Here is a 13,833-nt window from a genome sequence, read left to right as displayed (position 1 = left end):
CGGATAATTTCAGGATTATCGATCATACCGCGCAACAATCGATAAAAACGCGTAATCAAATACACATTCCTTCTAGTCTCTAAACTATTGTAGCCAAGCATACCCTGGAGAAACTCGGTCGGGTAGAGCCGAGGATAATAGCCGTACTCTCTCATGTCGAGATACCTCAGAAACTTCTTTTGGACTTTCTCTACCATAAGAGAGATAATTATGTTATTTTTGTCGAAATATTCTGTTGGTTTTTCCAATAAAAAAATAGCGATCGTCTCGGCGATTGAAAATAAATTTACATTTTGGGTGTGTCTAAATTTGGTCTAAGCCCTGTAAATACCCAGACTTCCATATTCTTTCATTAATTGATTCGGCAGTCACTTTGTGGTAAAATGTATCCATTTTTAATTAATGTATTACTTAGTAAATACCACTTTTTCTTAAAATCTACTGTGACACGTGTTTCGATGCATTCCGCATCACGGTGTTTGAAAATGATGCGGAATGCATCACAGTAGATTTTAAGAAAAAGTGGTATTTACTAAGTAATACATTAATTAAAAAATCCATATTCTTCTTCATCTTGTTGAGATGTCAAAAATGTATGAAAAGAAATTGTTGACTATTTGGCGAATGACCCATCAAATGTCATTTGATTGCCGAAAAGCTTTTTGATTGGACCGGTGTGTGTGAGATCGTTTTGTCATGACGAAGAATGATCCCATGTCGATTAAGACTTCTAACAAACTAATTAAAAGTTATGATGAGAATTGACTGTTTTGTTGGGTGATATATTCAAAATAAAACAAGGTTTTTGTTGGATTGAATTATACATTTATTTATGTATATCTTAATATGTGACGCGTTTCGTCTTCTTAGGACATTATCAAATACTGACTAAAAATATTTACAAAATGTCCTTATACACTAACAATAATTACTATTATTAGGTCTAGGAGTACATATAATGGTGGGTAATGTGCCCTTTGGTAATGTGCCCATTTAACTACATTGCTTGTCTTAACATTCATAGAAATCCACATTACCCACCGAAATACCCACCATTATATGTACTCCTAGACCTAATATGTAATAGCAATTATTGTTAGTTTTTATTTATTGATTTGGCGTTTAATTTGTAGAACTCCATTTTAATTTATGTATTCATTTTAAATCAAACACAGATTTTTTGAGTCTACTAAGTTGTATTTTATTAACAAAAACACATAAAAAATGATATTGTGACAATTGTTTCGCCTTGTTAGGGCATTATCAAACGGATGTCTTTCATTCGTTTGATAATGCCCTAACAAGGCGAAACAATTGTCACAATATCATTTTTTATGTGTTTTTGTTAATAAAATACAACTAGTAGACTCAAAAAATCTGTGTTTGATTTAAAATTAATATGTACATAAATTATTAAATATTTTGTAAATATTTTTAGTCAGTGTTTGATTATGTCCTAAGAAGACGAAACGCGTCACGTATTAAGATATACATAAATAAATGTAGAATTCAATCCAACAAAAACCTTGTTTTATTTTGAATATATCACCCAACAGTTCAATATGGAATTCTACCAACTGTCTGCAGTTACAATAAATAAATTGACTGTTTTGACTGAATTGAAGATTCTCTACAGCTTGGAGCAATCTACAATTGTGGAAATTGTTAGAAAACCTACCTTGGTGGCGCACTGCAGAGCCAACGTCCGGGCGCAGTTGGATAATTTTTCTTGCTGTTCAAAGGTGAGATTCAGTCTAATCATTGTAGTGTGGGACATCACAGTAGTGGCCACTGGGCCCGTCGCTTCAGTCGGTGTGAACAGTTGGTACCTGAGGGAAGAAGTACCATTGAAATATAACAGTGAAGAGAAATATAACGATAAAGTAATATAAAGTAAGAATAGGATACATACCAGTTTTGCATAATTGAAAGTAAAGCATCTAATCCTAGTTCGGTGGCGCAGGTGACCAGCCAGCGCACCATCTCCCGGCGTCTCCAGTTCAGGGAAGAGAGAGTCATTCGCATAACCTGTACGCAAAACAAACACGGCCAGTTAGTTTAACAGCTTCAGACCAACCAGCCTTTAGTGTATGGAAGTTTGGTAATTAATAGCACATTGTTTGCAGTTTTTTTAATTAACCCCAACCATAATAATACTCAGACAGTCTACCGCCTGACCCTAAGTATAGTAGTCACAAGTAACCACAAACCCAATTCCGATCTGTACAATATTTTTTTGACGACAGCACCCCACCCTAGGAATCGAACTCGATACCCCCAAATATGGTAGGCAAATGTGGTATCAGTCATTATTCGAACCAGTTATTTAATTAATACAATAATTTCACTTCGTTCAAATATTTGCACACAAATACTGGATTTAACATGTATGTGAAAAAAATATATGAATAATATTTTATTTTTATGCAATGTCAAATCGTAATAATTTTATTTTAATGACCTGATGATGGAATTATTTTCCGAAACCGGTAGTCACGAATAAATGTTTATAAAACCGATTTTACACAAAGTGAGCAATGGATGATAAGGAGAGAGTTTTATTACCATACCACAAAGTTATCAATGCTTTTCATTTACCAAAAAATTTATAATTTTTTTTTTATTTTATCCCTTTCCGGTTCCCCAAAATTAAAAAAAAATCTAGGTAGACATAACTGTCTGTAATGTAACCATTCCATTAGAAAAACAAAAATTTCCTCTGCTTCACATACTGTTGTAATAGATACGACAAAAATGTAAGCTTGGAATTTAAATAAATAATACTAATGATGAAAATATGTCGAATAATGTCCGACATGGGACCTAAGGGCAAAAAATCTATGTTTAATGAGATTCGACATTGGACCAGTAAGGGTTAAAATCCATTTATTTTTTGTTTTCATTATCATCATTCTATTATTATTATTATTATCTGTCTTTATAAGCGCCCTTGAGGTAGTATTTTACGACAATGGCGCTATACAAATTATCCAAATTATTATTATTATAATTTGGATAATAATTTGGATAATTTTCTGCCTCCGTAGTGTAATGGTCAGCACGCTCGGCTACCGTTCTAGAGGTCCCAGGTTCAATTTCCAGGGGGGGTAAAATAAATATAAGTTCACTATAATATTTATTCAATATTACCCTGGACTGGTACCTGAAGCAGAAGGCTGATCACTTTTCCTTCATGTGTAAACGATCAAAATAACACTGCGTTTATATGAAGCAGTGTCCTATGCACCACTGGGGTGCGGATAAGGGTTTTATTATTGTTTTATTATTATTATTATTATTATGTTTTAATTATTCAATGTTGACCTGCAGTCCAAGTTCAAAGGCGGCGTTAAGCAGCGGCGGGTGCCGGGGGCCGGCGTCGGCGGGCGCGGCGTAGCGCAGCGCATCCTGCGCGAGGCGGAAAAGCTGCGCGGCGGAGCGTACGTGGCGGCGCGCGGCCTCTAGCACGGCGGCCAGGCGCGCCGGCTCCGCGCGCGCCGCGCCTAGCAGCGCCGAGGCCAGCGCCGCCTGCTGCGCCTCCGCCGCGCCCAGCCCCGCCCAGCCGCCCGCCGCGCCGCCCGCCGCGCTGCTGCCCTGCTCCTCCTCCAGGATGGACAGTCTGCAAAATAACCAAATTTTTTTTCATTATTTATGTCTTAAATGTTGAAATCAAAAAACTCATTTTTAAATCCTAAAAATTGTATTCTATTGTTACACATTGACCCTCTATTTTGCCTTTTATGATTAGGTAGACGCCGTGGCGTAGTTGAGTAGACACTCGACTGCGAAACTGGCGTCGCAGGTTCGATTTATTTTCAATTGGTCTGGGTGTTCATGATGTGTTTTTCACATTTACCTTCCGTATCCTTACTATCTTACCTGCAGATAAGCATCTAAAATAGACGCTTTGCAGGTTACTCCTTTTAAAAAAAAAAAAAGGTGCAATAGCTCATACTTCTCTCCTCTCAGCACATGCCCCAGATAGGACACCTGATCGAGATAACACTGCGTCGATATGAAGCAGTGCCCTATGCACCATTGGGTGCGTATAAGGGTTTGAAGAAGTAGTTATGTGTGTTCAGTTACAAACCTCATGGCCCTCAGGCCGACGCGGTAGGCCAGGTCGGGGTGGAAGTCGAGCAGGGCCAGGAAGAGGTAGTGCGCGAAGGTGTGCGCGGGCGCGGAGTCGGGCGGCACGTGCGAGCCCAGTGCGGAGGAGGGGCCAGCGTCCAGCAGCGCGAGTGCGGCGCGGCGCAGCACGGCTGCCAGCGCGGGGTCGGGCGGCAGCGCGTGCAGACGCGCCACCAGCCGCTCCTCCACCTGCAGTGCGCGCTCCGCCGCGCCCAGCCCCGCGCCCCCCGCGCCCGCCGCGCCCGCTGCGCGCCGTCGCCCCAGCCCCAGCAGCGCCGCCTCCAGGCCCAGGCACAGGTATGACTCCTTGTCGCTGCCCGGGATTATCACGTGCTGATATCTGAGGATAACATAAAAATATATAAAACATCTATTTACAGACGTTCGTGCCGAGAATTGTGTATTTTTTATAACAATTTGTTTATTAAAATTGTAGGCATAAATGTATTCGAGAAGAACAAAGAGACGCAGTTCATTAAGTTTTAAATGTTTACAATATTATCCCCACCACATGCAACTCCCTTAAAATCGTATATAAGGGGTGGAGGACCAATATTTTCGTGCTCAGATTAGATTAATATTCAAATGTGTATACGTCGCGCTCGCTCTTTTTCTATTGGTTTTGCTTTGTTCTTCTCACCTTAATAAGTGTTATAATTTTCGATATATTGGTGTCGCTTTGTTCTTATAAATTTGTAATTTTTTGATAAATAAATAATTGTCTTCATTTGCGCGTTTCCGTCTTCCTCATCACAAGTGTTCCTGTACCGTTAGCAGTAACAACAGATATATCTCAAACGACAAGAGTAATGAATTTACCTTGGAGGTATTGTCGTATGGGTTTCCTCTAAAACGTTGTCGAGGTAAGGTAATATTCTAGGGCTACGTAGTACGGGGTCTTCAGTAGTAATACAAGGCTCGGCCAGGCAGTCAAATATGTACCACACGGCCTCGAGGGGGTATCCTGACCAACAGGGGCTTTCTGAAACACACAACATGAAAAAAAATTGCTACACATTATTAAAACAATCCTCATCTACATTTCGAAGGTTTCTATGACTTTTACCATAGATAATTTCTATACTTTTTGAGGTTAGGAACACCAATTCAATATTCATAAAATTCTTCAGCCGAGTCAATCATTTTTCTGATTATATGGAATAACTATTTTAAATATTAACAAAATAACAAAGCCTTTCTTACTTTACAGTTTTGACAATAATTCAAAATTTGACAATACCTTTGAAAGTATTTCGTAAACAAATTGTCTAACACAGTGAGGGTATTTTTGCTGGGATGTAAAGATTTATTACTATCCATGTATTAGCATTTTATTTTTCAAAGTTTTACAGTTTTTCACATGCTAACAGTTTTTTTTCCTGTATTCAACTCTTTGCTTTTATTTTTATTTATTTTAATTACTTACTTTGATTTTTAATTTTAGTTTTATTTAGCAAATACAACTATTTCTTAAAATCTATTGAGACACGTATTTCGATGCATTCTGCATCATTTTCATACACCGAAATTAAAAATGGATAGATTTTACCACAAAGTAACTGCCGAATCAATTAACGAAATTATTTACTTTGTTTTAAAATTTTCTAGATATCTTTTTAACCTTAGTCTTAAAATAAGTAATGGAAATTACTCTACTATATATGTTGTAGGAATACTATACATGTTACTTCTATGTATTAAAAACTGTCCAACCGCATATACAGATCTGATACAGAAACATCTAGGCATCCTGGCAGACCTTCTCTTGCAAAGCAATTTTTTTTTTAACTAAGTTGCGAAATTTATTGAAAATGTGAAACCAAATTGTAGCCCGATTTTACAGTGAATTTACATTTAAAAGCTTTCACTGTCACTGCAAATCACAATAAATTGTATGTAATATGCATACATAAGAGTAATTTATTGTGATTGGCAGTGACAGGAAAGAGAGGGAGAGGAAGATCCCCCACACAATCATCATGGACCGATCAAATTAAGGCAGCAGCAGGCACCTCAGTGGTTGGAGCGCTACGTGCAGCGCAGTCAAGGGATAACTGGAAAAGAGTCATTGCTTCTGCAAGGGTCACAACCCTCAGCAATGAGGAATAAGACGGAGAAGAAATATGTAATATGCTTTAAAAATATATATGTATATATATATTTTTGAGAAATTTGTATAGGAATAATGAATTTGCTACGCACCTTGCGCCAGACAGCCATCGTCGTCCACCATGAGCGCGCAGGGCCCGCGCGGCGCCGGCTGAGGGCAGGCGGGGCAGGTGCCCGGGTCAGCGTGCGCAGCCAGTGCGGCCTGGCGGGGCCCGCTGCTGGGGCCGGGCTCGGGCGGCGCGGCCCAGCGCGCGGCCGCTCGGGCCTGCCGCACGCGCAGCGAGCGCGCGCACGCCGCCGCCAGCCGCCGCGCGCCCGCCGCCAGCCCGCACGCGCGCAGGGACTCCACGCGCCCGCCCACCACGCCCAGGTGCTCTGTGACAAGAAAATCCGGATCAGAACAACCAAATTACATAACTTATTATTACTACTTCCACTGCTACTATTCATCTTATCTACTATTACAAACGTGATATTACACATCAAAATGGCTAATCAATAAAGTCAGATCTGCAAAATAAACACATTTATTGCGCATTCCGATGTAATATAGAATACCATTTACTACTACTACCATCACGCCTTTTCCCCACAAGGAGTAGACAGAGAGAATGAAACACCACACTTTTATGTGCTGACATACATTCAGTGGAGTTTTAATTAGGCTAGGCAGTAGAGTTGGGTAAGAATAGGCATAAGGCATAGTAGGCACTGGTCGTGTTTCTATATGGAACGCAAGTAATACAGCGTACGCACTGCTTTTCTGCCTATATAGAATCGCCCACGCCGCGAATACCTAAGTGACGTATGAGGAGCTGAAGAGGGTTTTGGAAAATAGACCAGAATGGGGAAGGAGATGTCATTAGTTGCTACAGACCAATCTACAGGAATGAGACCAGAGAGAGAGAGAGAATGCACGCCTCTGCATACACTCCTACCTTCCGTCACATCCATACATGATTCATACATGCCCACCGATTACACAGAGTTTAGACACCATCAGATTTTGGTTCTGATTGATCTGATCGTGTCAAGTCTTTTTCGGCCATCTTCGTTCTGTTCTCCCGCTCACATTTGCCAAACATACTTTCTTTGTCATTCTCTCGTTATCCATTCGCTCAATGGTGGAGGATTAGTTGTATTTTTTTCTCCTCCAGTATGCGTAATTTAATAATAATAATAATAATAAAACCCTTATCCGCACCACAATGGTGCATAGGGCACTGCGTCATATAAACGCAGTGTTATCTTGATCGTTTACACATGAATGAAAGGTGATCAGCCCTCCGCTTCAGGTACCAGTCCAGGGTAATATTGAATAAATATGACAGTGAAAAAATCACTTATGTAATATTGAATAAATATTACAGTGAAAAAATCATTTATATTTATTTTACCCCCCTTGGGAATCGAACCCGGGACCTCCAGAACGGTAGCCGAGCATGCTGACCATTATACTACGGAGGCGGACTTTATGCGTAATTTAGAAGAGGAAAAAGTATATAGAGGCAATACCAAACTTGTGCAAGACAACCTATTGCAAAGATAATGATAATGATTAGAAATTCGTAAATAATACAATAGTAACTTACCGTGCCACAATGGTTGTCCTAATTCATTAAACAAGGGGTAATTTGATGAAGGGTCTGTTTCTACATCGGTATAAGAGTCACTAGCTAAGATATTCTTCAAATGGTCGTTCTCCCAAGACAGTTGTACTGCATCGAGAGCTCTGTAAAAAAAACAATTGTGTCATTTCAACATCACATTAACAACTGATCGCCTAATATTTAAGTAACACTCTCCTTATCATTCATCATTCATTTTCTGTAATATCACTTTTAACCCTTTGAAAGCGTTAAGCAAAAAAATAAAAGTTGATTTCAAAAATGCAATTCTCCATAAAAAATAAAGTATGCTATAAAATTCCTTTTGTTTCCTTTTATTTGTTTACTTTAGTCCAAAGGGTTAAAGTGGTATTACACAAAGTGAACAATGAACGGTAGGGAGAGTGTTATATTACCATACCACAAAGAAAACAATGCTTTTAACATACAAAATAGAATATTTAAATAATTGCTATTCCAACAGTACCTAATGTATTCCATTTAAAAAAGAAATTTCAATAAAATCTGTAGATAAGCAAAGGGTTCTTTGGTTAATTAGTATACCATTTGAGGGTTATTCGGAACGATATTAAAATATATATATATATATACTATTTACAATAATTAAAGAAAACACTTGGTTTTTTACCACTTGAGTTTTATTATAGACTACATGTTTCAGAAGTTAAACTTCCATCATTCAGGTCTGTATAATAACTAAAATATAAAATATAAAAATTTTCTATAAATAAAACTCAAGTGGTAAAAAACGAAGTGTTTTCTTTAATTATTGTAACATGTCTTACCACAAAGTTAATGCCGAAACAATAAATAAAATATATACTATTTCATGATTTGGCATCAATTTTGTGGAATAACATGATGATTTGATAATAAAATAAAACACTTGTATAAGATCACTTAACACACTAAGGATGGGTGTTTTTTATGCCTGCGGACCGTTGGCGTCGGGAATCGATAACTATATACATATAGTTAAGACCTTAACACAGAGATTGGTACATAATATTCACATAAAAACATTTCATATGTAATTCTTTCATTTCTAACTTTGAAATGAGGCTGGGGCAGAAGGTATACCCTTCTCGGCTTTAATCATCAATGGACCAATCGAGTAGAAATACCTTTCCCGTCCGTAGTGTGTTAAGAGTTTATTCATGTAAACATAACTAGTTTCGAAAACTACAGATGTTCTCATCAACTGTTGTCAGTTTGTATTTCCACCTGTGGATGAGAATATCTGTAGTTCTCTAAACTAGTCATGTTTACATTGATGAACTCTAAAGTAATCTTATGCAAGTTTTTAGGTTTTTTCCTTTAAATTATAAAAAAAAGATATAACACCAAGAGTTTCTTACTTATGGAAGACTGTTCGGGGTGTGGAGGAGGCGGAAGCATTAGAAGAAGGCCGGTTATGGTGTAACCGAAGTCTTTTACTGGCACGGCGGTATTCTCTTTCGTAACTGAAAAACAAAATCACATAATGAGACTCTTCTCTACAAAACTTCGCTACAAAACATTCTAAATTAAAAATGAATTCAACAAAACGTTATGAATTATCAATGGATGCAACAAAATGTCCTGAATTATCAAGGGATTCAACAAAATGTCCTGAATTATCAAGGGATTCAACAAAATGTCCTGAATTATCAAGGGATTCAACAAAATGTCCTGAATTATCAATGAATTCAACAAAACATTCTGAATTATCAATGGATTTGACAAAACGTTTTAAATTTTCAATGGATGCAACAAAACATTCTGAAATATCAAGAGATTCAACAAAACGTTCTAAATTATCAATAAATTCAACAAAACGGTTTGAATTATCAATGGATGCAACAAAACATTCTGAATTTTCAAGGGATTCAACAAAATGTCCTGAGTTATCAATAAATTCAACAAAACATTCTGAATTATCAATGGATTTGACAAAACGTTTTAAATTATCAATGGATGCAACGAAACATTCTGAAATATCAAGAGATTCAACAAAACGTTCTAAATTATCAATAAATTCAACAAAACGGTTTGAATTATCAATGGATGCAACAAAACATTCTGAATTTTCAAGGGATTCAACAAAATGTCCTGAATTATCAATAAATTCAACAAAACATTCTGAATTATCAATGGATTTGACAAAACGTTTTAAATTCTCAATGGATGCAACAAAACATTCTGAAATATCAAGAGATTCAACAAAACGTTCTGAATTATCAATAGATGCAACAAAACGTTATGAATTATTAATGGAATTTAACAAAAAACCCACGTATTATCTATTTATTTTATTTATATAAAATCTTACTTATTATTATACAGGGCATCATCTTCAGAACTGTCTCCAGAATGCAGATGATTATTATGGTGATTAAAGTTATTGAAAATATTCCTCTCTCTATCCAGTTCTCTCTGCCGCTGCCTCTCCCTTTCTCTTTCTCTGTGTCTTTCTCTATAAAAATAAATAAAACATCAAATCAAACAATAATAGGTATCAAAATACTGAAATATATTGCAGAAGTTGGGAATTAATGAAAATATAATTAAAAATAAAATAACAACTCACCTATCTCTGTCGTCTCTGTCTAATCTGTGTCTGTCCCTGTCTCTTTCATCTCTGTCCCCCCTATGCCTGTCCCTTTCTCTGTCTCTGTGATCTCGTTCTCTATCTCGGTCACTCCTTTCTCGATCTCTCGAGTGGTACTGTAAGAAGAGGTGATAGAGAAAAATTAATCAGAGGAAAAAAAACTTAGTAAATATTTTAACACTACAAATTTAGATTTCCGTTGCTGTAAGAAACTCTAAGGAATTCAACAGGGATACTCATACATTTGTTTCCGCATGCATTATCTTCAGGTATACGACATAATTAACATTGTGTTCTCTTTTTTTTTTACAAGTGTCTGATGGGCATGCATCTCTTTTTTCGTACAATGTTTTTTGTTGTTCATCCCTCTAGCAGACAAATTGAGAAAGAAAAAAGTAATACACACCCTTACTGTGCACGAAAATTCACTCAATTCACATCTCGACCCCGGGTTTTTAATGAAATCGAACATCTGTATATAATTAGTAATCTATGCGACACTAAAAGAACCGACGCAAAACTTAAGGATACCTAATTGATCTTTCATTAGGACCAACCAATTTTGATCAATTTTCGTGCGGAGTAAGGAGTGTTAGTCTTTTTTTCTTAATATATTCGCTAGAGGGATGAACAACATTAAACATAGATAGATAACATAAACATATAGAAGGCACAAAGATAAGTATGTCGTATAGGTACCTGAAAATATAATGCGTGCGGAAGCAAATGCATCCATGTCATCATGATTGGTCCCTAGTCCCTAGACAGTTGACGTCTGGTAGAACAGGTATAGGGAATATTGATATTGTGTATTTTGCAAAAATAGATTGGCAAACTAAACAGATTCTGCAAAATAAGGAGATTCCGACCTGTCTAAAAAGGAAAGTGTATAAATCCTGCATACTGCCATTGAACACATATGCACTAGAGACTATGGCTCCGACAAAGTGAAATGCAGAGAAGCTCAAGTGCATACAGCAATCCATGGAAAGATCCATGCTTGGTTAGCCGAGAGATAAAATAAAAAATGACGATACCAGGACAAGAACCAAGGTGGAGGATATCATGGATCGCGTAGCAAAACTCAAATGGTAGTAGGCAGGACATGTTGCAAGACAGGACCCCACAAGATGGACTCCGAGAATTCTACGATGGAGACCTTGGGAGAGCAAAAGAGGTGTCGGAAGACGCCAAAAGAGATGGTCCGACGACATAGTTGCTGTGGGGGGTAAAAACTGGTTGCAAGCAGCAACCATCCGGAGGAAATACAAAAGGGAAGACGCCTATATCTAGCAGTGGAGGTCAGAGGGCTCATAAAGAAGAAAAAGAAGCTGTGCCAATCATCTGAATTTGAGGTAGTAGTCCCTGAATGACGGAAGAAAAGTGTGTGCAACTCACGGGAGGCAGGGTCCTGTAGTCGGGGTCCTCGGGCGGGCACAGGTCGGAGGCGGCCCAGCGCAGCAGGGCGGAGCGCCAGTGCGCGCGCTCCAGCTGCGCGCCGCGGGGGCCCAGCGCGATGCAGAGCCACAGCGCGCCGAGCTGCTCCCACAGCTGGCGGCACTTGTGTGTCATGGGCGTGTTCTGACTGCGCCACAGCACCAGCCGGGGGTCCGACAGGAACTGCTCTGTGATCAGCGTCAGCATGCGCGGCCCGTTCGAGTCCTGCGCCCGCAGCATCTCTCGCACCTGCCGAGGAAGTCAGTCATCAGTTGATGTGCAAATAGACAAAATCACATATCCTGGCTAGGTTAGGTTAAGTCAACCATCAAGTGATGTATGTATAAATAAACAAAAATCACAGATTCTGTTTAGGTTTTTTAAATATTTTATATGGGAATTGCATTTATTATTTACTTTGCTCATTATGTACAAGGTTTATAGATCATTAAGTGGATTTTTGTTTCTTGTAACTAAAAAAATATGTTTTATTTTAATCTGTATTAGAAACAGGATGGATAATCTAGCGTGGGCCAATCAGGAACTTTTCAGCATTTGCTCATTGCTCCACGTCGCACTCCTCAGGAGAAGCCGGACTGTTGTCCGTCGTCTGTCGCCAACAAGCTTGGTACACTGCAGTTGCCGCTGCCCCGTACTGAGCACTCCCGCGATGCGGTTGGTTGACGGATGAGGTGCACAGACTTACCTTGGAGAAGAGCGAGTTGAGGTGCTTGTTGGCGTTGTAGTAGCCGCTCTGCAGCAGGTAGGCGCGCACCTGCTCGCAGACCTGCGCCTCGTCCAGGTGCCAGGCGTGCGCGTCGTCCGCCGCCGCGCCCGCCGTGGGGTCGGGCGCGCCCGCGATGCGGTTGATGGCCGACTGTTGCTGCAGGATCTCGTCCGCCAGCTTCTGCGCGGTGGGCAGCACCTCCGTGTGGTGCTCCGATATGAGGTACTGCACGAACTTCTGCAACTGCTGCCGGTCCATCTGCAGGAGCGTTTCTGGAGACAAAATTACTTCATGAGGATCCATTCAAAAATTCCACACTGACAGAAAAATAATTTTGTCGGATGAATGCCGAGGATACAAGTTTTTTTAAATGTTTTTTTCTTCACATTTTTTTTATAATGCATATTTGTTATAAGTTAGAGACTAAGTTAGAGGCTTGACTCTGGCCAATGTCTGTACACGACGGATTCTTCAGTCCTTTGGACACTTTGCGCGTGGCAATGAGGATAGCCTGGAACTACTGGTTGTGATTGGTATCAGACATCATTAGACTGGTGATGATGTTGTGTTGTGAGTATAGGGATTTTTTTAGACGTATACAAATTCAAATTTTCGCAATAAATTGATGGTGGCACCCGCCGTGTGGCATGTTGCGCTATCTTGTTGAAACCACAGCTCTGTCACATCAATGGCATTCAACTGAGGTACGAAGAAGTCAGTAATCATGGTTCTGTAGCGCTCTGTATTGACCGTAAAATTCTAGCCGGCATCGTATTTTAAAAAATATATGGGCCAAAGATTCCACCTGCCCATAAAGCACACCAAACAGTGACTTTTAATGGATGTGAGAACGTCTCGACAAAGGCTTCCGGTTTTCTTCACACCAAATTCGGCAATTCTGCTTGTTGACATCAAATCTGCTTATCTGCATACTGACTACAAATCAACTGTCAAGGCGAATTGACAGTCTGTAGAAACAATGTTGCAAGTTTAAAAACCAAACCTCTATTTAAAAAAACATCCTTTAAAACACTGGAATCTAACATAATATTGTGGTATAGTTATTCAATCGTACATTATGTATGTTTATTTTAAGCAAACGCATAATTGTTTCTGAACAAACTTTTATTGGGTGGGGTGGTGTTTATTTTATACAACTATTAGTTCAGAAACTTGATAGGGAGTTTCAGAAACAAATTTCAAGTCATGTA

The 13,833-nt window shown here is 39.0% G+C and overlaps 1 protein-coding gene across 1 annotated transcript in view; it reads right to left on the bottom strand.

The window, feature by feature from the left end:
* The window catches only part of LOC148304994 (zinc finger SWIM domain-containing protein 4-like), a 154,892-nt gene that overhangs the window by 6,067 nt on the left and 134,992 nt on the right, over nucleotides 1-13,833 (bottom strand). Inside the window, exons 5-16 of the mRNA XM_088267425.1 lie at nucleotides 12,602-12,894; nucleotides 11,857-12,144; nucleotides 10,438-10,574; nucleotides 10,180-10,323; nucleotides 9,227-9,331; nucleotides 7,833-7,972; nucleotides 6,334-6,615; nucleotides 4,951-5,113; nucleotides 4,091-4,471; nucleotides 3,325-3,619; nucleotides 1,913-2,028; nucleotides 1,679-1,829 (exon numbers count right to left, since the gene is read on the bottom strand). Of these exons, the coding sequence (XP_088123551.1) occupies nucleotides 1,679-1,829; nucleotides 1,913-2,028; nucleotides 3,325-3,619; nucleotides 4,091-4,471; nucleotides 4,951-5,113; nucleotides 6,334-6,615; nucleotides 7,833-7,972; nucleotides 9,227-9,331; nucleotides 10,180-10,323; nucleotides 10,438-10,574; nucleotides 11,857-12,144; nucleotides 12,602-12,894 (2,495 nt within the window). The remainder of the gene's footprint in view (nucleotides 1-1,678; nucleotides 1,830-1,912; nucleotides 2,029-3,324; nucleotides 3,620-4,090; nucleotides 4,472-4,950; nucleotides 5,114-6,333; nucleotides 6,616-7,832; nucleotides 7,973-9,226; nucleotides 9,332-10,179; nucleotides 10,324-10,437; nucleotides 10,575-11,856; nucleotides 12,145-12,601; nucleotides 12,895-13,833) is intronic.

This window comes from Brachycentrus maculatus, unplaced genomic scaffold, assembly GCF_059751285.1.
Source record: "Brachycentrus maculatus isolate JH-2025_06_01 unplaced genomic scaffold, ASM5975128v1 h1tg000294l, whole genome shotgun sequence".
Classification (NCBI taxonomy): Eukaryota; Metazoa; Arthropoda; class Insecta; order Trichoptera; family Brachycentridae; genus Brachycentrus; species Brachycentrus maculatus.
The sequence above is the reverse complement of the archived record's forward strand: the minus strand, read 5'-3'. Positions and strand labels throughout refer to the sequence as shown.